This window comes from Loxodonta africana, chromosome 3, assembly GCF_030014295.1.
Source record: "Loxodonta africana isolate mLoxAfr1 chromosome 3, mLoxAfr1.hap2, whole genome shotgun sequence".
NCBI classification, from domain to species: Eukaryota; Metazoa; Chordata; class Mammalia; order Proboscidea; family Elephantidae; genus Loxodonta; species Loxodonta africana.
Window position 1 is genome coordinate 37,488,909 of NC_087344.1, and position 26,642 is coordinate 37,515,550.

The 26,642-nt window shown below is 56.2% G+C and overlaps 1 protein-coding gene across 1 annotated transcript in view; it reads left to right on the top strand.

The window, feature by feature from the left end:
- TP73 (tumor protein p73) overlaps positions 1-26,642 on the top strand; it is an 83,252-nt gene that overhangs the window by 14,130 nt on the left and 42,480 nt on the right. The window contains exons 2-3 of the mRNA XM_010593158.3: positions 16,829-16,920; positions 17,722-17,842. Coding sequence (XP_010591460.2) covers positions 16,865-16,920; positions 17,722-17,842 — 177 coding nt within the window. The 5' untranslated portion in view covers positions 16,829-16,864. The remainder of the gene's footprint in view (positions 1-16,828; positions 16,921-17,721; positions 17,843-26,642) is intronic.

The window sequence follows — 26,642 nt, forward strand, 5'->3', positions numbered from 1 at the left end:
CCCCTCCCCACCTCTTGAGCCCAGCAGCCTGGTGGGTAGGAGATGGTAGCAGGTCCTTATGGAGTGGGCATGGGGCCAAGGAATCAGAAGCTGGGCGCTGGCCCCTGGGCTCCCGGCCACGCTCCGCCCCCAGCTGGCCTGTGGCTCCAGGCCGGCCACGCTGCCTTCTGCCAGCTTCCGCGGCTCCAATGTCATCACCTAGGTGACCGGGACGCTGCTACCACCCGCCAGCCTGCTGAGCTGCGGCCTCCACCAGCCACACCGACCCTCCCGGGGCCCAGCTTAACCAAGGTAGGCTAGGGCTCAGCCTCACCCCCTCTTCCGGGGAGGAGCACGGCCCCTCACTACCCCCTAAAAGTGGCTCTGTGGGGAAACCCTCTGCAGCCTAGGAGTAGGGTGCTTGGGGCAAGGGTGGTGGACAGACAAGCAGGCTGGTGGCCTGGCTAGTCTAAGAGTCCTGTCCCCATTCCTTGATGGTACATGGGTGAGGAGGGGCCACTGCTGTGGGCAGCACTTTGGGGAGTCATTTCCCCAGTGTGTTGGCGGGGCTTCTCCTGTGATGCTGGGCCAGGGATATACCAGGTCCGCCAGGCAGACGTACTCTTGTGTTACCACCTCAGCCCTTGGGTCCGCCAGGAACTCTCTCCACTCCCTGCCAAGGGGGTATTGAGCAGTGGCCCCGGCCCTGCCTAGGTGGGGCACATCTAAGGGCTGAACTGCTAGGGTCAGGCACTCGGCCTTCTGAGGCCCCATTTACAGTGTCCCTGCTCCCTTACCCACACATGGCATCAGAGCCCACGTCCCGCACCCCTGAGACGTGGCCCTCCTCCCTGTAGACACTGGGCTGGCTCCAAGTCCTGGCCCAACACTGGCCAGCCCACCGCCCTCTGCCCGTTCATATGCCACTGCCCTACTTTTGTGTCTAGATTCTGAGGTCCAGGAGGCATCCAGAGTCTGTTCAAACCCGAGGACGGTTAGGGACAGGTCTGGGATATTTGCTGGGTTGAGGGCGGAACGTGTATGTGTATGTGTGTGTATGTACTTGCATTCGTGTGTCTGTGCACATGTGTGTGTACTCATGTACATACTATGTGTAAGTGTGTGTGGTCTCAGCCTGGCTCAGACCTTAGAGGCAGTCACCAATGGGCCTGTCCCTCGGTGAGGGGGAAGGGACTGGGTCAGGGCGGGTCAGGAAGCGGTCCTCTCAGAACTGGAGATTGTGCAATGGAGGGGGAGGGTGATTCGACTGAGCGGTGGCCAAGTCACCAATGTGCAGACTGTCATGGCAGTCCAGCAGGCAGCCAGATCTTGCTAGTTGCTTGTGGACAGAGTAATCCTGCCTGGGAGATGTGACAACCCCACTTTACAGACCAGTAAACGGAGGCCCCAAATGTCCATGGATGGGAGACGGCTGGTGATGCGTGACTGTAGATAAAGTGTGGGCTGGCAGGCATAAGCCAGTCTGAAGGGCTCAGGGCGCGCACACTCCTGACACTTTCCTGCCCTGTTGTGCCCCATTGCCATCCCCTCAGCCGCGTCCTTCTGGCCCGCACCTGGACCTGCTGAGGCCGTGGCACTGACCACTAGCCGGGTCCATTTTGGTCCCATGACCCACCACCAATCCTACTGCATCCCTTCCAGGAGCTGAATCTCCCTCCTCATCCCCCAGGGCCCACAGACAAAGGCTCACAGCCCACCCAGTAGCCCCTCTCCAGCCCCACCTGGACATTCCAGCCTTCCCCTGACCTGAAGGCCTGGAGCAGGGCTCATCCCTCCGGCAGGCTCCTCTGCTTGTGGTGGCCATCCTCCGCCTGGTCCCCAGACCTCTCCAGCTCGGTGTGTGGGCCCTATAAAATCAACCTGCACGGGCTCTTAGTTGACCCTGGCGAGTGAAGGCTGGCTCACTTGTCTGTCCTTCAGTAGGTGGGGGTCTTCTGGAGGCAGGCGGTGGCCTCATGCCTTCAAGAGGAAAAGGAGCCTCTGGGTACAGTGGCTCCAGCATCAGGTCCAAACCCAGCCCAGCATGCAGTAATGTGGCCCTGGGCAGTCGCTTGCCCTCTCAGTGCTTCTGTAAGAAATGCCAGCTGCAACTCATGGTGGCCTCTTGTGCAACACAACAGAAACACTGCCTGGTCCTGCTCGGTCTTCATGATCGTTGGTATCCTCGAGTCTATTGTTGTGGCCACGATGTGTTTTGAGTGCCTTCCAACCTAGGGGATTCATCTTCTAGGACTAAATCAGACAACATTCTCTTCTGATCCATAGGGTTTTTATTGGCTAATTTTCAGAAGTAGATGGGGCAGGCCTTTCTTTCTAGCCTCTTGTAATCTGAAAGCTCCCCCTGAAACCTGTCCATCATGGGTGACCCTGCTGGTATTGGCATAGCTTCTAGCATGACAGCAACACCCAAGCCACCATAACTGACAGACGGACAGATAGGGTGGTCTGTAGGAAAGGACATCTCAGCAGTGGGGATTAGCAGAACTTTCTTTCTGCTTCACATTGACAGCTAAGCGAGTTAACAAGCACTGAGTACTCCTAGGAGGGCCCAGTAGAGGCTTTGCATCATTGTCAGGGGTGGAAACGTCTTGGCGGGAGTGGGGAGGGGTCAGCAGGTACAGGGGGTGCTCTCTGGAACTGCGGACATCTGCGCCCCGGAGGGCACTGATGGATGTTTCTGGAGTGAGTGAGGACAGACAGATGTGATGGCAACTTGTATGACATGTAGACGTGTTGGTGACTTCAGAGTCAGATTCAGCACTCAACAAGAAACATGGGCTGCAGCGACTCAGCTAGAATTGAACAGTCAGTGGAGAGTTCCAGAGTCCGTGGGGGGTGCACATGGTGAATGCACTTGGCTGCTAATTGAAATGTTGGAGCTTCAAGACCACCCAGAGGTACCTCGGAAGAAAATAGTGGCAATCTGCTTCTAAAAAATCAGCCACTGAAACCCTATACAGCACAGTTCTACTCTGACACACTCGAGGTCGCCATGAGTCAGAGTCGAGTTGATGGCAACTGGTTTGGCTAGGTAGAATGGAGAGTTCCAGGCATTAGCATGCATCCTGGAAGGGACCAAAGGGTGGTGAGTGGTCAGCATGTGAAGAGGCCATCAGCATGAGGAATGCGTCTTGAGAGCCCAGAGCAAGGAGCTGAGCGAGCCAGGCTGGGTGGGGACATGTCAGAGTGGGGCATTCCCGTCCAGAAAGTAGGGTGTACAGAGGTGATGGCCGGGCTGGGAAAGGTTTGGGACACAGTCTTGCAGGAGGCAGCTGGTGGGGTGGCAGTGCTTGTCTGGGCAGAGAAGATGCAGGGGACAGAGCAGGTGTCTCCAGGGAGATAGGCGCTCGTCCAGGGTGACCTCTTGGGCCAGAAAGGGGCCTGGAGAGGGCCTGGAGAAGACAGACCCAAAAGACGGGTGTCTGTGCAGCCTGGCTGGTGACAGGGTAGGTGTGGTCAGGATGAGGCTGGTGGTCTCAGTGTCCAGCCCAGGCTCCATAGCAATCCATTCCCTAACATCTTCAGAGCCTGCCGGGGATGCACCAGGCCTGGTGGTCCCTGAGATCGAAGCTCCTCTGGCCCAAGAGGCTGTTTGTTCTCGTCCCGGCAGGTACAGTCACCTGCCTGCTGTGCTTTTCCTGGTTACCTGACCCCACAGGTGTGTTCTGGCCACATACTGTGTGCCGGGCACCCTTCTCGCCCTGGGCATGCAGTAGTAAGCTCTGTCCTCAGGCAGCTGATGTCCTAGCGGAGGGAGACAGACAGGAAGCAGGGGAGCAAGATACAGTCTGATGGGGTGATAACAGCTGGAGGAAACAAACCAGGGGAGGGGGTAGGTTTAAATCAGGCAGCTTGGGAGAGTCCCTCACCGCTGCCTACAGGACTTAACCCTTATGATGTCTAGTGGAAGGATGGTTCTGTTGGTTCTGCGAGCCAAGGACCTGAGGTCCGTTGACATGCAAAGGTTCTGAGGTCTGTTGGCATGCATGTTTGGCAGAAAGACAGGTGTGGAGCGAGTGAGGGTCCCAGAAGCTGTTGGATGGCAGGAAGTGTGGTAAGGGAGGCAGTGGGGATGGATCCCAGGCCTGCACAGGTCAGGAAAACTCAGACCCTGGGAGGCACGATCCCACCGACATCCAACCTCTGTGCTGGGAACACCAAGTGAGGCAGAAGTAGGGGGGCTGACTGAGGGACTGCTGCTGTAATTCAGGGGAGACAGAGGGGGCAGTGATTGAGTGGCAGTGGGCTGGATCAGTGGCATTTTGGATTCGTGGGGTTGGAGGAGGCCTGTGAGACAAGCAAGCCGCGTCTAGGCTGAGCCCCTGAGAGAGTGGAGACGGCACGAAGGACAGTGCCCCCACCCTTGCCATCAGTGCCTGTGCAATGACTCCAGCCACCTCTCACCGTCCCAGTCCTTGTTTTCAGCCCAGTAGCCTGCAGCCCACTCAATACCCCAGCACCCCCATGCCACTCCTGGGCCATATGTGGAATGTCCACGGCAGAAATTATAAATTCAAACACCCACTCTGGTCACAGGCTTCTTTCCACCTTGTGCATCTGTTCTCCAGCTGCAGGGACTCCCAGCCTCTGGAGCCCTCCCCTTCCTCTCTGCTGTCTTCCTCTGCTGACCCAGCCCTCCTGGGTCCTATCCTCTTCACCCTCTCCCCAGGCTCAGATCCCAGGCTGGCCTGAACCTCCCTCACCCGTACTGCTCTTCCCACTGCCCCAGCCTCTGCAGAGCACTGCCGGGTCAGTGCCCATCCCTACCCCTGGCAGAGGTGGCCAGGCACTGCCAGGAAGGCCCCTCCGAGCTCAGGTGGGCAGCACCAGTCCTCCTTTCCTTGTCCCTGCTCTGCCACCTACTCATCTGGCCTTCTGCCCACCCTGCTCCTCCTGATGCGGTCTGGCACCACATGCCTCAACTTCCCACCTCTGCAGGAAGTGCCTGGACCCCCCTTCTGCCTGCTGTCCTTTCTTCCAGGTAGTGGGGGTGAGACTTCCCTCTGCCCATCCCTCCTCCTAGTGCCAGCCTTTGGCTCTGAGCGCATTCATTGTTTTGCCTTCAACTAGAAAGATTATCCATTAACTTCCGTGGCAAGTCCCTCACTTCAAGCCTGGGGCCCAGTGCAGCTTCAGGGCTGCCCCGTGGTTTTTCCACCCTACCAGCTGTGTGACTGTAGGCAGGCGCCCTGACTCTGCATTTATGTCTTCGGTGGTGAAATGAGAGAAATGGCCTAGTCCTCCTAGTTGGGGTGCAGCCCCTCTGGGTTGTTAGCTACAGGTCTCTGCTTCTCAGAGGTGTTTCCTTATTTTGTTTAGCGGCATCTGAGTTCTTTTCCCCAGGTAGCCCACTTGGGTACCTCACAGGCCTTCTGTGCTGAGAACCCCAAAAGAAGGGCTGCACTTGCCTGGTGGAGTGGGGCTGGGAGGAGATCTCGGTGAGACCATTGACCTGGCCCCACTGCTTGTAATCTGGGGCCATATGAATAGGACATGGGCCGGGCAGACCTCTGTCCTGGCTTGAGGAGGGGGTGTGGGTTGAGCCCCAGCCTCTGAGGCGTAAGGGCATTCCCTGGAGGGTCACAGTAACCACGGAGTGTGGCTCAGCTGAGGACAGCAGTGCTGTCCTTGGTAGGGGCTCCAGGGCAGACTGGGCACTTGATGGCCTTGCTGTTCCCCAGGCTTCAGGCCTCTCCCAACACTGGCCTGCGTGTGCCCGTGTCCCAAAGGTTGGAAGCGTCAGCGTGCTCTTCTTCCGGAAGAGAAGGTGGCCCACGTGGTCAGACCTGCTCCCCATCTCCTGCCTCACGCGAGTGCTAAGTCAACCGTTGGATTCAAACAGAAACTGCCGAGCAACCTCAGAGTCCCAGCTGGGACCCAGGCATTGGGGAAGGACACCTGGTCGGCTGTAGAAGGAGGCTGTTGGCCACGGAGAGAGGTAGCCGGGCTGGGGGAATTCCTCGGCAGTCCCCAGTGTCTGTCTCTCCTTCTGCCCCCTCCTGATGGGCCTCGGCCAGGAGGGAGCGGGCAGCTTAATCGGGCACCTCCAGCTGTTTCATATTTCACATACTGCACCCTGCCCAGGGTGGGGAGGCTAAATTTGTCTCTCATCGCCGGCCCCTGGTTTCCAGGGCCAGGCCCAGGGGTGGGGGCAAGGAAGGCCAGCTCAGGGCAGCGGTGGGGTCCTCACCATGTCCTGCCTACCAGTCCCCAGACCCCATCCTTCAACAGGAAGTCGGGGTGGCAGTGCCCCTTCCCTCACCTGGACTTGCCTGAGGAGGACCCCTGCCTGTCTCTGACCCCCACCCGCGCCTACTCCAAGAGCCAGCACGGAGGGCACCCGGCCTGTGTCCTGTTCACGTGGTCCCAGACCGCAGGCAGGAGGCCGGGCCAAGATGGCTGCTGCCTTGGCTGTCTGAGGGGACTGCGCACTCCAGCCTGTGATTCCAGGGGAGACCCCTCCACCCACCCCATGGAGCAAGAACTGCCCCTGTGTTAGGGGTCACTGAGGGGCAAGCAGGGGGCCCTCTGTGCAGAGGGTCTTCAAGGCCGCACTTGGGACAGCCTGCTGGAATCTGGCTGGGCCCAGGAGGGAGCTGCCATCTATGGAAAGGCTCTGCTACCTTGCATGGCTTCCTCGTGACGGCTGCCTGGCCCTGTGCCCAGGTAGGGGGATCTCCGGGGCGCTGGGATGTTTTGCACGTCCTTGTGAATACAAGACACGGGGTGGCTGAGTGGGCCCAGGAGGCCCCTAGGTGGACCTGAATGCTGCAGAGGTCTCGGATTCTCTGCCATTTCCCATCTCACCCTGTCCTAACTGCTTACTGGAAAAAAAAAAAAAAAAAACGAATGGTGGAGAGGGGAGCCACCAAAATGTCATTGTTGAAAGAAGTGTGGCCAAGGTGTGCTGTTCTGGGGCAGTGGGGGCAGGGAGTTCCTTGGGTCTTTTCTTACGAAATGAACTGGGAGCTCCTGCCCCACCCTCACCTTCAGAAGCAGTGGCTGGGCAGCTGGGGGTGAGGAAGTTTCTTGGGGTCCGTGGCTTGCTGGCCTGTCCCTGCTGTGCTCAGGGCACATGCCCATGGCTCTTCTCGGGAGCTCTACCTGGACCCCAGGTAGGAGGGCAGGCAGGTGAGAAGGAGGGAGCACCCATGGAGGGGTGTCTCCTTCCAGAGCTGGCTTCTCACGAGCAAGGATGTCACCATGTCCCCAGGCATCGCAGGTGCTTGCTGAGCAAGTCTGTCCCTGCCCTGGGTAGATGCGGTGTCAGGGCGAGCAGAAAGGCCCCACAGCCCATCCAGACCAGCTAGGGGAGTGTGTCTGCTAGCAGGTAATGAGCTGACATGGTGGGTGCAGATAATGAGAGCAGGGAGAAGAGCAGGGACAGGGGTCTGAGTCTTGGAGAATAGGTGGCTTCCTAGAGGAGCAGGGCTCTGGCCTGGAGGATGCAGACAGGGTGGGGATGTGGAGAAAGGCTGGGCAGGGAGAGGGGTAAGAGCAGATGGAGCAGTTAGGGGTGCATGGGGGGAGGGCAGGGGTGCTGTGAAGGGTGTGGGGGCAGGGCAGGGGTGAGGTGAGGTGATGTGGGGGCAGGGCCAGAGGTAACAGTGAGGTGATGTGGGGGCAGGGCAGGGAGGAAGTGGAGGCTGTGTGGTGGCCTTCCCTCTGGGAAACCCTGTAATATGAGGCCAGAGGGAACCCTGTGGGCTGTGGCTGGGACCGTAAGCAGAGCCTTTAGCAGAGCCTTTAGTAGGCCTGGGCTCATGTCCTGCCTGATACTCAGTGACATTGAGCATGTCCCTGGGGGCCTTATTGGGGTCATCCCTGAAAAAGGGATGCAGAGTTTGGCCGGGGGGTGCCACTGGGCTGGCTGAGTGGTTCTACCTGAGGCATCCATTTCAGCTCATTCTCTGCTGTGGGGTTGCACTGTGGGATGTTGAGCAGCATGCCTGGCCTCCGCCCTCTAAATGCCAGTGCCTCCCACCCCCCACACTGTCAGATGTCCCTTGGGTGCAGAGTTCTTGATAACTCTGAGTCAAACAGAAAGTCAGCTCGCACGGACTGCGAGCTCAGTGCCGGGCCCCAGGCCTCATGGTGCCACCAAGGGCGGAAGCTCCCTGAGCGCTGATGGGCCTGTTTCAAGACAGTTCAGCCCTCCTCAGATGCTACAGTTACCAAACTCGCACTGATCTTTGGCCCTCCCATGAGGTCACAGAATGCATTTCTTTCTAGAGCAACTCAGTCTTCATTAAAACCCCTGCGCTTTCCCTAATCCGTTTGCACTTTACAACTTGGTTATAAAAACCCAACCAAGCCCATTGCTGAGGCTTTGATTCCAACTCTGGCAACCCCATGTGTTGCAAAGTAAAACTGTGCTCCTCAGGGTTTTTTTTTTTTTGGCTGTAACCTTAGTGGAAGCAGAGAGCCAGGGCCTTCTTCTATGGCACCACGGGCTGGGTTTGAACCACCAACCTTTTGATTAGCAGACAAGTACAAACCACTTCACACCACCTAGGGACCTGAACTTTAGCAACCTCCAAAAAAGTGTTTTATCAGGTATCAGGTTTTTTTTTTTCCTTTTTGTCATTGTTACTTGCTGTCAAGTCGGCTCTGACTCAGGGTGATCCCACGTATGTAACGTTGCCTGGTCCTGTGTCATATTCACGAGCGTGGCTGTGTTTGAGTCCATTGTTGCAGCCACTACGTCAGTCCATCTCATGGGGGGCTTCACTTGCTTTTGCTGACCCTCCATCTTATCAGCCATGTTGTCCTTTTCTAGCGATTAGTCTTTCCTAAGTAAGCAAGACAAGATTTTACCATCCTCATTTCTCTTTTCCCTTTAGACATGAGGTCTTTAAACGACTTGCAACATCTGTAAAAGTAATTTCTATTTTGTCTGAGAGCCACATTTCCTTCAGGAACACAACTTCAGATTTAAAATGCAAGTTGTTGGGAAAATGGGATTTCATTGATAGAAAGTCATTTTGGCATTGACTCCTTTTTCTCACCTCCATGATCCTTGCCCAAAACACTGCCAGTGGGTGAAGGAAGCATTCGTTGTCCCTGCTGCAGAGGAGAGAGGAATGGGCACCCCAGCCTCCTGGGAGGTCTCCCACAGCCCCCATCTGAGGCCATGCGTTGGCACTTCCTCTCCCTTACCCAAGCTTCAGGCTTGTTTTCTCAGTGGTGCCTGCACAGACCCAGGTGGAGCTCAGGTTTGAGGGCAGGTGGGAAATCCTGCCTTGTGCTGCCTAGGCAGCCACCCCACAGCTCAGCCCCCACGTCCCCATGGGAACAAGGCCTGTGTCACCAGCTGTGTCTTCTTCCAGGGAGTTGGAAATCACGGGCGTTCTGGCTCCTGGGTCACGCTCCAGAGTGTCCCTGTAAGTGCAGCAGGGCAGGTTTCCTGACCTCAGCGTGCCAGTGACGCACCTGAGTGTGCCACTGCTGCAGGTGCGCCGGGAGGCTGGGCGGCATCTGCAGGTGGACAGCAAGAGGGCCTGCAGAGTGGATGAGGCCGGCCTGTGTGATGCTCTCCCCCTCGGAGGGCCTGTCTGGGATGCTTGCTAAAATGCAGATTCCTAGGCCCCTTCCCAGACCTCTGCAGGGGAGCCTCTTGGGATGAGGCCCTGGAATCTGCATTCTGGGCAGTGCTTCTGGGGAGTTGCACACACGTGACGCTGGAGGCCCTGTGTTTGGTGGCCTGTGGAGGTCCGGGGGGATGGGGCTGGGTGGGGCAGGCCACACAGCAGGCCTGTCTCCCTAGGTTCAGGGAGCCACTCCTGTGGGTGGCAGCAGAGGCCTGTGCACTTTCTATGCTTCCCCGGCTGCCCTTGCTGCTCTCTCGTGCAGACCTGTACTGACCTGCCGCTCCCTGTCCCTGTGCTTATACCGACGACAGGAGAACGGGTGCTCTGCAGCTCATATCCAGGGTGAAGGCACGAGCACAGAGTGGGATGCCTCCTAGGTGGGCAGGAACAAAGACAGGTGGCGTGCATGCAGACAGAGGGACTTTTCTTAGTTCTTGGTTCAATGGGAGGAAGGATGTGGTGTCAGAATGCAAAATGTGAGTTATCAAATCATTTCCAAGTTCAGGCACATGATCAAAGCCGTCTTTACACAGAGTTCTGCTTGGAGAGAGGCCCGTACGATGTCCCTTCACTGAACACCTGAGCCCTAGCACCTTCGCTGAGCAGGGCCCGGGCAGGGGGAGAGTAGGAAGGCTGCCGGGGTGTATACCCACCAGATAAGCGCTCTTGGTCTCACTCTCCAACTCTCTGTCTCTCTGTTTCACTCTTGGTTTCTCTGTATCTGTCCGTCTCTCTGTCTCTGTCTGACTCTCTGTCTCTCAGTTTCTTTCTATCTCTGTCCCCCTGCCTCTGTTTCTCTCTATCTCCTTCTGTCTGTCTCTCTGACCTTAGAATTTGGGGGGAGCAGTCCTTCTGTCAGTTTGTTGTACTGTGGTGGCTTGCATTTTGCTGCGATGCTGGATGCTATGTTCCTGTTACCAGCAGGGTCACCCATGGTAGACAGGTTTCAGTGGAGCTTCCAGACTCAGACAGACTGGGAAGAAGGATCTGGTGATCTACTTCTAAAAAAATTGGCAGTGAAACCTTATGAATAGCAGTGGAACATTGTCTGATACAGTGCTGGAAGATGGGCCCCTCTGGGTGGAAGGCACTCAAAAGACAACTGGAGAAGAGCTGCCTCCTCAAAGTAGAGTCGACCTTAATGACGTGGATGGAGTCAAGCTTTCAGGACCTTCATTTGCTGATGTGACATGATTCGAAATGAGAAAAAAACGCTGCAAACAAGATCTCTTAATAATCTGAACATGGAATGTACAACGTATGAATCTGAGAAAATTGAAAGTTGTCAAAAATGAAATGGAATGCTTGAAGATAGATATCCTAGGCATTTTTTTTTTTTAAGCGAGCTGAAATGGACTGGGATTGGCCATTTGGAATCAGACAATCAGCTGGTCTACTATGCCAGGAACAACAACTCGATGAGGAACAGTGTCACATTCGTTGTCAAAAAGAACGTTTCAAGATCTATCCTGAACTAAAACACTGTCAGTGGTAGGATAATATCCATATGCATAGAAGAGAAACCAGTTAACACGGGTATTATTCAAATTTATGCACCAACCACTAAGGCCAAAGATGAAATTGAAGATTTTTTACCAACTTCTGCAGTCTGGAATTGATTAAACATGCAATCAAGATGCATTGATAATTACTGGTGATTGGAATGCAAAAGTTGGAAACAAAGAAGAAAGATCAGTAGTTGGAAAATATGGCCCTGGTGATAGAAATGATGCCAGAGATCACATGATAGAATTTTGTAAGACTAACTACGTATGTATTGAAAATACCTTTTTTCAACAACATAAATGGCTACTATACATGTGGACCTTGCCAGAAGGAATACACAGGAAACAAATCGGCTACGTCTGTGGGAAGAGATGATGGAGAAGCTCAATATCATCAGTCAGAACAAGGCCAGGGACCGACTGCAGAACAGACCATCAATTGCTCATATGCAAGTTCAAGCTGAAGCTGAAGAAAATTAAAACAAGTCCATGAGAACCAAAGTAGGACCTTGAGTATACCCGGCCTGAATTTAGAAACCATCTCAAGAATAGTTTTGACATATTGAACACTAGTGACAAAAGACCAGATGAGTTGTGGGATGACATCAAGGACATCATACGTGAAAAAAGTAAAAGTTCATTAAAAAGACAGGGAAGAAAGAAAAGACCAAAATGGATGTCAGAAGAGAAACTTCATCTTGAACATAGAGTAGCTAAAGCAAACAGAAGAAATGAAATGCGAGAGCTGAACAGAAGATTTCAAAGGGCCATTGAAGAAGACAAAGTAAAGTATTATAGTGAAATGTGCAAAGACTTGGGGTTAGACAATTGAAAGGGAAGAACATGCTTGGCATTTCTCAAGATGAAAAAACTGAAGAAAAATTCAAGTCTAGAGTTTTGAAGGATTCTGTGGGCAAAATATTGACGACGCAGGAAGCATCAAAAGAAGATGGAAGGAACATACAGTCACTGTACCAAAAAGTATTGGCCAATGTTCAGCCATTTCAGGAGGTAGCATATGACCAAGAACTGATGATATCAAAGGAAGAAGTCCAAGTTGCACTGAAGGTATTGGCGAAAAACAAGGCTCCAAGAACTGACAGAATACCAATTGAGATGTTTCAACAAATGGATACAGCAGTGGAAGTGCTTACTCTTCTCTGTCAGGAAATTTGGAAGACAGCTACATGGACAACAAGAGACCCATATTTGTGCCCATTCCAAAGAAAGGTGATTCAACAGAATGCGGAAATTATCGAACAATATCATTAATATTACATGCAAGTAAAATTTTGGTGAAGATAATTAAAAAGCAGATGCAGCAGTGCATTGACAGGGAACACCAGAAATTCAAGATTCAGAAGAGGATGTAGAACAAGGGATATCATTGCCAGATGGATCCTGGCTGAAAGCAGAGCATACCGGAAAGATGTTTACCTGTGTTTTATTGACTCTGTAAAGGCATTCATCTGCTGATCATAACAAATTATGGATAACATTGTGAAGAATGGGAATTTCAAACATTTAACTGTGCTCACGAGGAGCCTGCTCACAGACCAAGATGTAGTCGTTCAAACAGAACAAGTGGATACTGAGTGATTTAAAATCAAATAGGTGTGCATCAGGGTTGTATCCTTTCACCATACCTATTCAATCTGTATATTGAGCAAGTAATCTGAGAAGCTGGACTCTGTGAAGAAGAACACAGCATCAGAATTGGAGGAAGACTCATTAACAACCTGCAACATGCAGATGCTGAAAGTGAAGAGGACTTGAAGCACTTACTGATGAAGACCAAAGGCTATAGCCTTCAGCATGGATTACACCTCAACATAAACAAAACAAAAATCCTCACAACTGGACCAATAAGCAACATCATGATAGACAGAGAAAATATTGATGTTGTCAAGGATTTCATTTTACGTGAATCCACAATCAACTCCCATGGAAGTAGAAGAAGCAGTCAAGGAATCAAATGACATATTGCGCTGGGTGAGTCTGCTGTAAAAGGCTTCTTTAAAAGCGTTCAAAAGCCATGATGTCTCTTTGAGGACTAAGGTGTGCGTGACCCAAGCTATGGTGTTTTCAGTCGCCTCATATGGATATGAGAGCTGGACAATGGATAAGGAAGACTGAAGAAGAATTGATGCCTTTGAATTATGTTGTTGGCAAAGAATATTGACTATACCACGGACTGCCAGAAAAATGAACAAATCTGTCTTGGACGAAGTACAGCCAGAATGCTCCTTAGAAGCAAGGATGTCGAGACCTTGTCTCACATACTTTGGACATGTCATCAGGAGGAACCAATCCCTGGAGAGGACATCATGCTTGGTAAAGTAGAGGGTCAGCGAAAAAGAGGAAGGCCCTCAACGAGATGGATTGACACAGAGGCTACAACATTGGGCTCAAACAGCCACGATTGTGAGGATGGCGCAGGTTCGGGCAGTGCTTCGTTCTGTTGTACATAGGGTCTCTACAAGTCGTAACCGACTCAAAGGCACCTAACAACGGCAACAAATTCACAGGCAGACAGATAAGGAAGCAGGACCATGTTGGGTAGGGACAGGTGTTATGAAGCAAACTGGCCAGGGGATGGTGGCATCAGGCTGGACCTGAGAACGGCCTTTCGGAGGCAGCAGAGTCCTCTGAGCTGAGACTTGGATGCTGAGACGGGGCTGAGGGAATCTGGGCCAGAGGCAGTGTCCCCGAGAGTGCAGTGCAAAGCCCCAGGGTTGGGGATCAGGCTTGGAGGGTAGGGCCCAGGCTGAGGGGCCTTAGGTCCAACATGAGGAATATGGGGCTACCCTAGCATGAGGGGCAGCCCGCTGGGGGTTTCAGAGGGAGAGCCTGGTCTAGGCACCAGGTGGGGGGCTCAGAAGGGTAGGGACAGGTGGGGCGGGGATTGAGTTCTGGATTCTGGTAGTTGTGTGGGCAGAAGCAGCAAGATTTGCTTGCCAAACAGAACAGTCACGTATCATCCCCTTGGAGACTGGTGACCCTGGACATGACATGCCCCTCGTTCCCCAGACCCCACCCTGCCATACCCCCCCCCATGCTCCTGAGGATTTGGGGCCACTGGCCTCCGTGTGCCTGGCCGCTGCAGCCTTGTTTGTGTGTGGAGCCACTTGGTCCATCCCAGCCTGCTTCGAGGTGTGGGGGTAGGGCCCTGCTTCCCTGTCTGTCTGTCTGACGCAAGGGCCAGGCACCTGTGGGTCTTGCCCTAGGAGCCAACCTGACTTTGTGGCTGTAGCAGGGGGAGCGATCTTGGGGAGAAGCAGGGCAGAGGGGGGAGTGTGGAAGGTCGAGGGACTGGCAGGACTCCCCCAGAGCGGGAAGGCCAGACTCCACCGCAATCAAAGGGTCTCACATTCCAGGCCATCCCAGCGCAGGGCAGGAGCATTGTAGCCTGGGGGAAGGGGCTCCTGGGGTTCCTTAGCCTGATGGGGGAGATCTGGGGAAACGGAAACACTTCCCCCAAATCCTGAGCAACCAGCAGGGGGCGATGAGGAGATCCTGGGCGGGGTGCTGGGAAAGGGGAGTGATTGATTGGTTGGTGACTGATTGGCAGCTGGCCAAGTGAATGCAGTCAGAGCGTGCTCTGAAGTGCCAGCTCTTCCCGTGAGCCACCCCAGGTTCTTTTTTTTTTTAATTAAAAAAGTTTTTTTTATTGCGGCGAAATTCACATAGCATCAAATCAACCATGTGAAAGTGTAGAATGTAGTGGCGTTAACACCTTCCCAGTGTTGTGCAACCACCACCTCTCTCCAGTTCCAGAACATTCCGTCTCCCCCACAGGAAACCCCCATGCTCATTAAGCAGTTACTTCCTATCCCCACCCCAAACCCAGTAACCCCCAGTCTACTTTCTGTCTCTGTGCATTTGCCTATTCTAGATATTTCGTCTAAGTGGAACCTGACTTATTTCACTAAGCATAATGTCTTGGTGATTCATCTATATTGTGGCATGTATCAGAACCTTATTTCTCTTCATGGCTGGGAACATGCCACTGTATGGATGTACCATTTTGCTTATCTGCTCACATGGTGGTGGACACTTGGGTTGATCCCCTTTCTGGCTATTGCGAATCACACTGTTCGGAGGAGAGATGGGATTTGCTGTATGACGTTAGCCAAGCTGTTTTCTAGCTCTGGGCTCAGAATGGACCTTCAACAAAATAAAGGGGCAGGGGGACTCCTGGCCCTGAGGAAGAGTGGCTTTGCCCCATCCTGCCTCACCCAGGTTCCCACCCCCTTCAGAACCAGGAGCCCCCTCTCCCATGCTGGCCAGCCCCCAAATCGGCACATTCTGCCTGCACCAGGGAGTTGCCTTGAGTCATTGCTGCTCATCCCAAAAGGCCAGCCCTGAGGGTGAGTGGAAATGGGTTTCTGCCCCACAGGGCCTCAGTGTCTGAGCGGCATCTTGGCCTCCTTAGAGCCTGTCTCATGCCCTGCACGCCCAGGCCACTGGGTAGTGGGTGGCTCTGTGGTCAGAGTGCAGGTCCGTGTCACCTGCTGAGGATCTGGGTTGTGTGGTGAGTGGAGGGCAGATTAGTGGACAAGCACGCTCACGTCCACCTCTGGAAACAACAGTTCAGCCTGCCCTGCACTTCTGGCCGTGCATCCTGGGGCCCCTCCCTTCACCTTTCTGGAAAGTGCGTGCTGTGATCACGCACAGGCTAATTCTACCTGTCCCTTCACAGTCATCTCTTGTTGACCCCGCCTTTCCCCTCAGGCACTTCGGTGGCCCTCCCTCTTGGCTCCAGTGCTTGTTCCATTCTGGCGGCCCAGCACATGGTGGCCCCGAGAGTGTGCGACAAGCCTTCAAGGGCAGACCAAAGTGACAGATCGTGGGTCATCCCTCCATCCTCGCCGCCCCCCACCCAGCCATGGACAGATCCAGGCCCTTATGCTTGGGCACTGCCAGGTGGTGACCATGCGACTTCTATACCCCCTCACTGAGGACCCTCAGGCCGGCCCCAGGGAGATCCTGCCTCAGCCCAGGTCGGGGGGCAGCAGTCAGGTCAGGCTCCTGTTCAGTCCCCCCACTGCAGGACAAGGGTCCCCGGCCACGCCTCCCCCTGGGTGGCCAGGGCTGCTTTGGGGGTGGGAGCTGGGCCCGAGGGTCTCAGGAGAAGCAGTGGATGGAGCGGAGGGTGATTGTGCATCTGAGCACCGGCAAAGAGCAACCCCAATCCCACTGCCCCATGAGCATCTCCCGTGAGAGGGAAACCGCCCCCCCACACCCTTTCCAAGAAGGGATGCCCCAAGGTCTGAGCTGTTCTAAGGTCTAGGACCTCAGGATGCCCCCAATCCTGGCACAAGCCCACAGGGGCAAACCTAGTAGTGCCACCAACACCTCCCAGTGTGTGTCACCTCCCAGACACAGTGAAGACTGGAGTTCTGCCCCCACAGAGGCCCCCCAGCCACCCCTAGGGAGGATAGTGTCACCCTCATAGGTGGTGGCACTGGAAGCTTCTGTTTGGTTTGAATTCCGGTCTGCCCCTCCCCAAGGCTGACCCCTCACCCCCGACCCTGCCTTGGTTTCCTCTCTGGGAACGGGCAGGATGGAGTAAGAGCCGGCGGGTGAGGTGCTGAGCACAGGGCCATAGTCAGTGCTGAGGCAGCATCATTACCCCGCCCCCTCCCTGCCAGGGTGCCAGAGGAGGGAGAGGAGGACAGCTCCTTGAAAGCCCATTGTCTTTCCTGACTTGTGTTCTCTCTCCCCTCACAGAGTCAGCAGCCGGCGGGGGCCGTGGCGTGGGGGAAGATGTCCCAGTCCACCTCACCCGACGGAACCACGTTCGAGAACCTCTGGAGCTCCCTGTGAGTATTACCTCCACCCGGGCCAGAGCGGATGGAGGGTCCGGGGCCGGGCTCTGGGCTAGCCTCAGTCATTACTACTGGGCTAACTGGGACAGAGCAGATGGGGGTCTTGAGCTGGACTTTGAGTTAGCTTCAGCCACCCCCTCTGGGCTAACCAGGACAGAGCAGATGGAAGGTCTTGAGCTAGACTACCGGCTAGCCTCAGCCACCCCTGCCAGGTTGCCCATGCCAGATCAGATACAGCAGCCTCTGGCCGGGCTAGCCTTGGCCACCTTCCCCTCGGCCACCCTTGTTGGACTAACTAGGCCAGAACAAATGGGGCAGGCCAGGTCTGAATTTCGGGCTAGCCTTGGTCACCCCTGCTGGGCTGCCTAGGCTAGAGCACAAAGGGTGGCCCTGGGCTGAGTGAGCTTCAGCTGCCCTCCCCAGGCTGACTTGGGGATGTAGCAAGAGGGACTGCTGCCTTGGACCTTCCTCTGGGGACACAAGGTCCAGAATATGGATCTTTTCGTTGGCTACCTCCTGAGAGGGCTCAGGGTGGGAGAGGTCTGGGGCCAGTGCCCATGTCTGGCCATGCCCTCCTGGGTTTTCACAGCCCTGGAGAGGTGGGCAGAGGGAGAGGTTGGAGGAGCGGGGGGCTGAGGGTTGGCAGGAAGGAGCAGAGACAAGGCCCGAAGGTCTCTTGGGGGCAGCAGATATGAGCCCCCAAAGGAGCCGTGGACTGGTCTTGTCCTAGGCCTGGAAGGTAGGGGTCATACCCCACCTAGGGCTGACAGCTTCTGTGCCCTCTCTCCCACCCAGGGAGCCAGACAGCACCTACTTTGACCTTCCTCAGTCGAGCCGGGAGAACAACGAGGTGGTGGGCAGTGCGGAGGCCAGCATGGACGTCTTCCACCTGCAGGGCATGGCCACTTCTGTCATGGTGAGTGGGGCTGCCCTCTGTGAAGGCTCAGGGTGAAGACTGTGAACATGGACTTTCCTGGTGTGGGAGCCCAGCAAAGCCAGAAAATGGGCTGTCAGATGTGCAGCTGCTCCCATGGGTCTGTCAGTACTTTTGAAATTGCCAATTAGAAAATATATTGGTTCATGTGCCTGTCAGTCCAGAGGTAGGAATGGCTTCAGACATGGTTGGATCCAGGAGTAGGAATGACTTCAGGCATGGCTGGATACAGGGGTCAGAAGGACTTCAGGCATGAATGGATCCAGGGGTAGGAATGGCTTCAGATGTGGCTGGATTTGTGGGTAGGGATGGCTTCAGAAATGGCTTCAGGCATGGCTGGATCTGGGGGTAGGAATGGTTTTTGGCATGGCTGGATCTGGGGATAATGATAGCTTCAGGCATGGCTGGATCTGGGTGCTCAAACAGTGCTTCTGTCCATCTCTCTGCTTTCCCCCATGCTGGCTTTGGTCTTAGGTAGCATCTCTACTCATGGTGAAGGGTATCAGACTCCACCTGCATCTCCATGTCTGTGGAAACAGGACCCCCTTTTCCCATAGTCCAGCAGACCTGCCTCTCATTGGTCTGAACACGGACATGTGCCCATCTCTGGGTCATCTCTGTGCCTCTTATTGCCCTGGTCACATGACCCCCACCACCCCACAGAACAGTAGGATAGAGCAGAGCTTGCCCCTCCATCCTAGGGGCTGAGAAATGGGGAAGGGGACTCTGAAAAAATATAGAGGTGCTGCTTCTAGAGGAAGGGGGGCTGGATGGGGGTAGGCAGAGCAGTTGAGTCCTTGGTACCCTGTCCTGACAGGCTCCCCTTCCTCCCTGAAAGGGATGGGAGAAGGCCCCAGCCCCACACTGTTCCAGGTCCTGCCCAGATGGGTTTTCCTGTGAATGAGGACTCAGGGCTGTGGGGAAGTGAGTGGGGGTCATATCCCTGCCCCTCCCTCTGGCCCCTGTTGCCAGGCCCTGGGTGTGCCAGGAGGTGGGTGGGCAGGTGGGCGGCACACATAAGAAGGGGGTGTGAGGACCCCTGTCATGGGGAGGCCCAGTGATGCCTGCTGCCCCCAGCGCCCTCACTTGTGGCCACCTCCCTGGGCCAGCCCAGCCCCAGCCCTGGCAGTTCCTGCCTATAGCCTCCACCAGACCACTGGGCTGCTCAGTTTTGCCAGCAAGTTATTTTGAGGGCTCAGGATCCCTCAGGTGGGGACTTGTCAAGGGGACTTGGCTGAGCACAGAAGCGAAAGCAAACCTCACACTGAGCAGAGACCTGTGGGAACAGAGGGCAGGGTGGAAAAGGCCCCTGGATGGCCTCCTCGCCTGAGCACGTTTCGGGGCAGGGCTGTGCTTCGCGCGTTCACACCAGCACTGGGCATGGGGCCAGGTGCACAGGAGGGAGGTGGAGCTGAGAACCCTCTAGAGGCCAGGGGATTGCCGAGGCCAGGCCCCTTCTCTTTCTGCCTGGGCCTGCTCCCCAAAGCCCTTATTCTAGAGCTTGGAGCCCCTCACTCACCTCAGCACACCCCTATCCTGGGTGTTCAGGCAGGTGACTCAGCCACCTTGGGCATCTGGTGGCTAGTGGGGGACACTCGAGCTCTGGTTACACGGTGAAACGGGTTGGGGGAACAGGAGGGAGGATCCCCATCATAGCTGCTAGGGTGGAGCGGAGATGACCCACCTGAGGTTAGATGAGGCACCTCATAGGGCAGTGACAGCTGGGGTGGGGAGGGGGACTGGCGGTCAGACCCCTCCCATGATGTCCATTCCCCTGAGGCACATCCTAGCTCAGATCCTGCCGGAGTTGGCTAGGTAGCCATGGTCTCTGGCCTCGGTTCAGGACAGTAGGCCCAGCAGAAAGAGTTCACACATCCCGGTGCGGCTGTGTTCCCACTCCCCAGGGGAGGACGCGGAGGCAGGTTCTGGGCCCGGGGTGGGGTCTGGTTTGTGTAATTCCAGGAGGAGGTGGAAGCTGTGTCCCTTCCAGAATGTTCTCTGTTCTTCCTTCTGCTTCTCAGGGGAAAAGGTTCTGACCCTTCACCTTCCAGACCCCCCTACTAGACATCAGTGTTCCCTCTGGGGAGCACTAGAGCTGGCCACCAGGATCTGAGAGGGCCAACTCCTGGGTGCAGACTGGTAAGGTGTCTGTCCCCAGGTTCTGGAAGCTGCCTCCCTAACCCCTGAGAGACTCCCCAGACCCAGCGTAGGCAGAGGGTCCTGGCTCAGGGAGATAGGAGCAGTAGTAGTCGCTTGTGGGGTACCTGGGCTGGCAGGCGGGCATGCTTGGGACAGGGTGCTCCGAGCCCTCACCTGCTGGGACTTGCTGCCTGCTCGCTGCTTGGTGACGAGGGTGGGGCCTCCCACCTCTGTGAACAACAAGGCAGCCGACCCAGTCAGGTAGCGACACGCCTTGTAGTAAAAGTCATTATGAAAATACCTGCTCTCAGAGCTCACCTCTCAGAGCTGGGAATTCCCTGGAATCACAGTCGGCCGGCAGGAAGAGAGCTGCCCACCTGCCAACCCCAGGCCAGTACTTCGTGAGAGCAGTGAGCTTGTCCAACCAAGGCTGGTCACCTTGTGAGGGGCTCACAGCACCCACCCCTGACCCCATGGTGGCCCTCCAAGTGGTCACTGTCCTCCGTTGCCCTAGTGTGGGGCAGAGGTTCAGGTGGCCCCACTGCCCTACAAAGTGGCCTCATGCCCACCGGGGTCCTGTTCACCCTGAGCCTCAGGGGCCTGGGAGCCTTGGCCAGATTGAACTGGGAGATGTTTTAAAGTGCAACCCAGGAACCAGGAGGGCAAGCCACTTTGGGGATGATGCCCAGGGAGGAAACTGTGCTACTGGAGGCAGACAGGGGCCTGGCCTGGCCTGGCCTGGGGCTGACCCTGGGAGGCTCCTGAGCAGCCCAAGCTCCCCTTCTTATGCCCCATCACTCCCCAGCCCACCCACAGTTCACACATGTCATGGAAACAGAGGCAGGGCCCAGGTTCCTGCACCACCTCCATGCCGGGAACCTCAGACAAGAGACGCTGCCCAGGCCAGGACTGGTCTCTCCTGTGAAAATTTAGCAGTGGGGTCAGAGGTTCTCATCAGCCCTACATCCATGATCAGGACAGGGCTGCCTCTACACACGCGGGACCTCACCTGTGCAGGGCCACTCCCAGGCTCCTGTGTGGGGCCTCCTCTTCCCTCTTCCACTAGCTGCCCCTTCCCCCCGCCCCACCAAGATTCGCTCTGTGCTCAGGAAGAGTCTGGCCCTACCCACTGCTCTGGGACCACCCTCACTCCCAGTCGGGACCTGCCCACAATTCAGGAGCTGTCCAGCCAAGGGGATGCTGCTCCAGTGGGCACGGTTCTTAGGGGTGGGGCAGCAGCCCTCTGTGGAAACCAGGCACCACATCATCTGCCCTGGCAAACAGGCAGGTCCTCCAAATATGCTCTCCAGGTTTCTGAGCAGTGTCCCTAGCACAGTCAGACACGACCCATCTCGAGGACCCATGACGCCCTCAGTGAGCGGCATGGGACAGGGCAGGGGGTGGGCATCCTCAGTTGAGAAGTTGGACCTCTGGGATCCAGGTCCCAGCTGTGGGGCCTCAGACAGGTCCCTGCACATCCTTGGGCCTCAGGGACCTGGCTGTGAATTTGGGGTGATGGAGGAGTGAGCCCAGAGCAGCCAGCACTGTGGGGCTCACAGAGGCATGTGGAGCTGGCCATCAGGCCCTGGACCCCTTCACCACCCTGGTGAGGAAGGAAGGAAGCTGCGATGGGCTGTTAAAGGGGAGGTGGGGGCAGTCGGGAGCCCGGGATGGACGTTGGTAGGCAGTGCGCTGTGGCAGCTACCAAAGGAAGAAAGACCTGTGGTCACCCCAGCCAGAGCTTCGCTCCACACTGTGGCTGAAGGGGCCTACAGGGAGCAGCGCTTCCTCTTCTTAGCTGACCACCCTCAGTGAGTTATTTAACCTTTCTGGCCTCAGTTGGAAACACTGGTGGTGCAGTGGTTAAGTGCTACGGCTGCTAAGCAAGAGGTTGGCAGTTCAAATCAGCCAGGCGCTCCTTGGAAACTCTATGGGGCAGTTCTACTCTGCCCTATAGGGTCGCTATGAGTCAGAATCGACTCGACGGCACTGGGTTTGGTTTTTTTGGTTGGCCTCAGTTGGCTCATATGTGGAATGGGGCTAGTGATTGGCTCTGTCATTAGGCTTGGAGGACTTCGGGTGATGGCTGCCACGTAGGGAGCACGTGGCAAACACTAAGCATGGTGGTGCAGACAGGTGGAGGCCCCCAGTGCAAGAAGGCTGTTCCCTACGCAGACCCAGAACAGCAGCCCCCAGGAGGTCTGTGGCATGGCCCCAAGCCAGGCCTGCACCACCCCTTCGTGTGGAGTACCTCCCCGTCAGTAGTGGCCTTCGGTTCTGGTGGTCCCAGCAGACCCCTGTGGCTCACCCAAGCACAAGAAACCACCCCCCCAAAAAAATCAAGCTTGTGGTGGTACAGTCAACTCTGACTTATGGCAACCCCACGTGAATCGGAACAGAACTGTGCTCCATATGTTTGTTTGTTTTAACTGTATAATTCCATTTATACAAAATATTCAGTACAGGTAAACCCACAGAGAAAGCGGACTGGTGGTTGCCAGGCACTGGGGGTAGGGGACAGGGAATGGGAAGGGACTGCTTAATGAGGATGTATAGGGTTTGGTTATGGGGTGATGAAGGTGTTTTGGAACTAGATAGAGGTGGTGTTTGGACAACATTGTCAGTGTTCCCTAGGGTTCTCAATGGCTGAGTTTTCAGAAGTAGATTGCCAGGCCTTTCTTCTGAGGCACCTCTGAGTGAATTCAAACCTCCAAACTACCAGTTAGCAGCAGAGTCTGTTCACTGTTTGCACCCCCAGGCACACAGTCTCCCTCTAAAACAGGCACCCCTGCTGTAGGAGGGGAGGGGAGAACAGCCTGCTGGGTCCTTGCCCCTGTGGGCTCGGGACGAGGGGTGAGTTTATTGCAAAGACCAAGAGGAAGGGCTGTGAGTAGGGCTGTGGGCAAGATAGACCTGACCCCTGCCCTCCTGGAGCTCTGACTTGGTGCTGTGATGAAGGGAGGAAGCTGGGGGCGGTGGATACCCTCAGGGCTTGGGGCATCCCCAGGCCCCAACTGGGAGGAGCATGGACGGGATGAAGCTCCCCCTCCCCTGCAACCCATGAGCACTAATGGTGGACTGAGGGGGCAGTGGCCGCAGGACTTTGGTGGCAGGAGTCCTGGTTCTAGTCCCAGCAGTCCTTCCCGTTCCCTCTTGAGTCTCCTGTTCCTTTGTCCCTTCCACAGAATGTGGGCTCAGCCACTCTGAGCGCCTGAAGCCCCTCCCAGCCCTGACTATGCGCAAGGGGGAGGGAGGGAGCTAGGGAGACAGATGGGAGAAGAGCGGTGCTGTGCTGGGATGTCCTCCCTGCCCCACCCCTGCCCTGCCCCATGGCCCTGTCCCCAGCTCCTGTCCCATCTCAAACAGGCTTTGAAGAGAGTCGGCAGGGACTCCTGCTGTGTCCCACCAACCCCTCCCTTCCGTCCCCTTCCCCTTCCCGCCTCTCCTCCCGCCTTCCCACCTTTGTCTGACAACAGCTGCTGTGGGCAGGGGTGGAAGGTGGAAGGCGAGGCTGATCAACCCCAGGGACCCCTGTCCTGCCTCTGGGACAGATGCCACAGATTAGAGCATGAAGGACTCTGCAGTCTGGGGAAAGGTGAAACCACCAGGTACGCTCAGGAGCAGTGTGGCTGCTCTGCAACCCCCCTTCCCCCCCTTCCCCGTACCAGCCCGAGCCCCCCACCAGCCCTTCCTCCAGCAGGTGACTCGGGCCAGCCTCCAGTCAGTGCCTGGCACTGAAATGACCCCATCACAGCTGCCTGGGAAACTCCGTAGCCTGCCCCTTCTGGCGAATATCCTCTCATGGTGCAAATAGTGCTTAGGGTCCCTCGGAAGTGGTCAGTGGCAGGGACTCCCCAGTGACTCAGAATCAGAAGAGCAGGTGCCGAGGGCCAAGGAGCTGCAGCCTCCACCAAACCGTCCTGACCTCAGCACCGCGCAGACCCCCTGCAGGGTGTTTCCCCAAAGATCCCTCTCTGACCGGTTGTCCTCCAAGCCGACCTCCGTTCTTCTCGAGCTTCACATGAGTGATGTGGACCTGACTGCACAGCCATGCGGGCTGGTGGGACTCAGGCTAGGTGGGGGTCCTGAGCCAGGAGCTGGGCTCTCCCACGCTGGCTCCTGAGGCGAGCAGCACCTGAGCCTTCTCCTCTGCCTTCACCCTGAGAAGGGCTGGGCGAGGTCCCCAGGCTCTGGAACAATCCCCAGGTGTCCCAGAGGCTGGAGCCTCTCCCACCAAGTTCCCAGCTGCTCCTGCTCCCCTGAGGAGGCCGAGGGCTGAAGGTGGCTGTGGGCCTTTGCTAGGGAAGGCAGAATGGGGGTCTCTGTGCTGTCTTTTCAGCACCTTCCAGGGGCTGGGCTCTTGTGGTGGAGCTGAGGCAACTGCTCTGGGGGCTTGTGTCACATGTGTGTCTGTTTACAATGGATGCTGGGCTGCCTCCATTGATCATCAGACCCCTATGCCAAGGGGAACCTTGTACCAAAGACAGTTGTCTTAGTGTCCTGGTGCTTGAAATACCACAAGTGGGTGGTCTTAAAGAACAGAAATTTATTTTCTCATAGTGCTGGAGACTCGAAGTTCGTTCGAATTCAGAGTGCTGGCATTAGGGGAGGGTTCTCTCTCTCTCTCTGTCGGTTCTGGGGGAAGATCTCTTTCAGTTTTTGTAGACCCGGCATTTCTTGATTCCTCGGCGATCTCCTGGTGGCAAGTGTCTTCCCCTCTGTGCTTGCTTCTCTGTGCCTAATGTGCTCTTTTTATATCTGAAAGGTGGTTAGGTATAAGACACACCCTAGACTGATATGGGCTTATTAACATAACAAAGAAAACTCTATTCCCAAGTAGGATTATACCCACAGGTTTTGGGGGGACATAATTCAATCCAGAACAATGATAAAATAGAATTTGAATTCAGACCCACACCCCAGAAAGGGAGTAATAACAATCAGCACAAACTCCAGCCAGCGGGCACCATCCCAGGGCCTCCTGGCTGTGCTGAGGACATTGGGGCACTAGGGTGGTCCTCTGTGTCCAGGAGGTTGGCAAGGTCAAGGGCAAGGCCAGTGGCAGCTGGAGCAGGGCTCGGAGCACCTGGGCACTGGCTTTCTGCTTTAGCATGCAGCTTTGGGCCGGCGAGGACAAGGGCCTCTCCCTGGCCACTCACTCTGCCACCAGCCCTCTAGGGAACCCATGTGCCTCTCCTCTACAATCACTCCTCGAGGGAGGCCCTGGGTGGCTGCAGTGACCACCAAGCTCCCTGAGCAGGAGGGCAACTGCCTCTGCCTGGGTGGCCATGGACTTTGAAAGGCAGCAGCACCATCCCTGCCCTTGGGGTAGCCCAGCCATGCCTACCAAGGTCTCAAGGGCTGAAATGGGCCCCGGGTGTGTGGGGTGGAGGCTGCTAGCAGGGCGGGTGGGGGGCCTGTGTTGGGGCCCCCAGAGCCTTCCTTGGGTGGGCGTTCCAAGGTGCTGGGATGGGGTTTGAGATGGAGCTGCCACTGACTGGGTGCACACCCCCCCCAACAGGCTCCATGGTGCGGTCCAGCACATCCTGGGCAAGCTGAGGCCTGCCCAGGCTTCGATGAATAGTCATGGGGAATAGGGGGTGGGCCATGGGTTTGTTGTTAGATGCAGCCAGTTGGCAGAACTGAGGGAGATGGAGAGGGTGAAAATGCCCACGAACGGCCCACATGGTCCAGAGCATCCCCAGCTCCTGCCTCCCTAGCCGCCAGGTCCAACCTGCTGGCGGCCTCAACCCTTGGCCCCTGCTCCAGCCCGGAGACCCATGCCACCCTCCACGGCACGCCAGCTCCCCGGTGTGTCCAGACCCCTGCGCACCTGACATGCTGTACGCGGGTGACCCGATGCAGCACTTCTCCGCAGTAAGTGCCACCACACTCTTTCGCTTTGTCTAGGGTGCTGTCTCTGTCCTTCTTGGGGGTCTTTTGGGGCTTTTTCTGTGAGGGACGCTCCAAGGGGTTTTCTGCCAATCTATGGTCAGCACCTGGTGCTGGCTGGGTGCCCACCAGGTGACTGGAGGCAGGGCAGGTATGGGGGATGCTCACTCATCCTGGGTGTCCTATGCTGCTTGGCTTTCGCACCGGTGGCTCTGCCCAGGTGCAGTGTGGCTAGGCTGTCCTTCCTGGCCCAGCCGCCAGGAGCTCAGGGTTTCCCCGGGCTCATGCTGGGAGGCTGCCATCGCCCTGCTCCAAGGTTTGGAGCATCCTCACTGAGGACGTTGCTCATTTGAGAGCAGAGGCAGGAGGTGGCTCTGGTCACCATGGCTCCGGCCCTGGTGTGGCTGGGCTTCAGGCTGCAGATTTGCAGCAAGCTGGCCTCCGGGCCTCCTGGTGCAACTCTGGGTGGGGCTGGACCAGCGAAGAGCAAGAGGGGATGGCAGGTGTACTTGGCACCTGTGGTCTGAGCCCTGGAGACCTGGGCTTCTCTCCAGGCTTGCTGGCCCCAGGGAACAGGCAGGCTCTAGGCTGCTAACTGAGCAGGTGAGGGTGCGGCAGCCAGCAGCTGCTCCACGCAGGGACATCTTCCTTCTCGGGAGGAGGAGATTCAGGGCCATAGGAGCCAGAGGACACCCTATAGACCCAGCACATGGGCTGAGGGGCAGGACGGACAGGTGGACAGAGTCTGGGT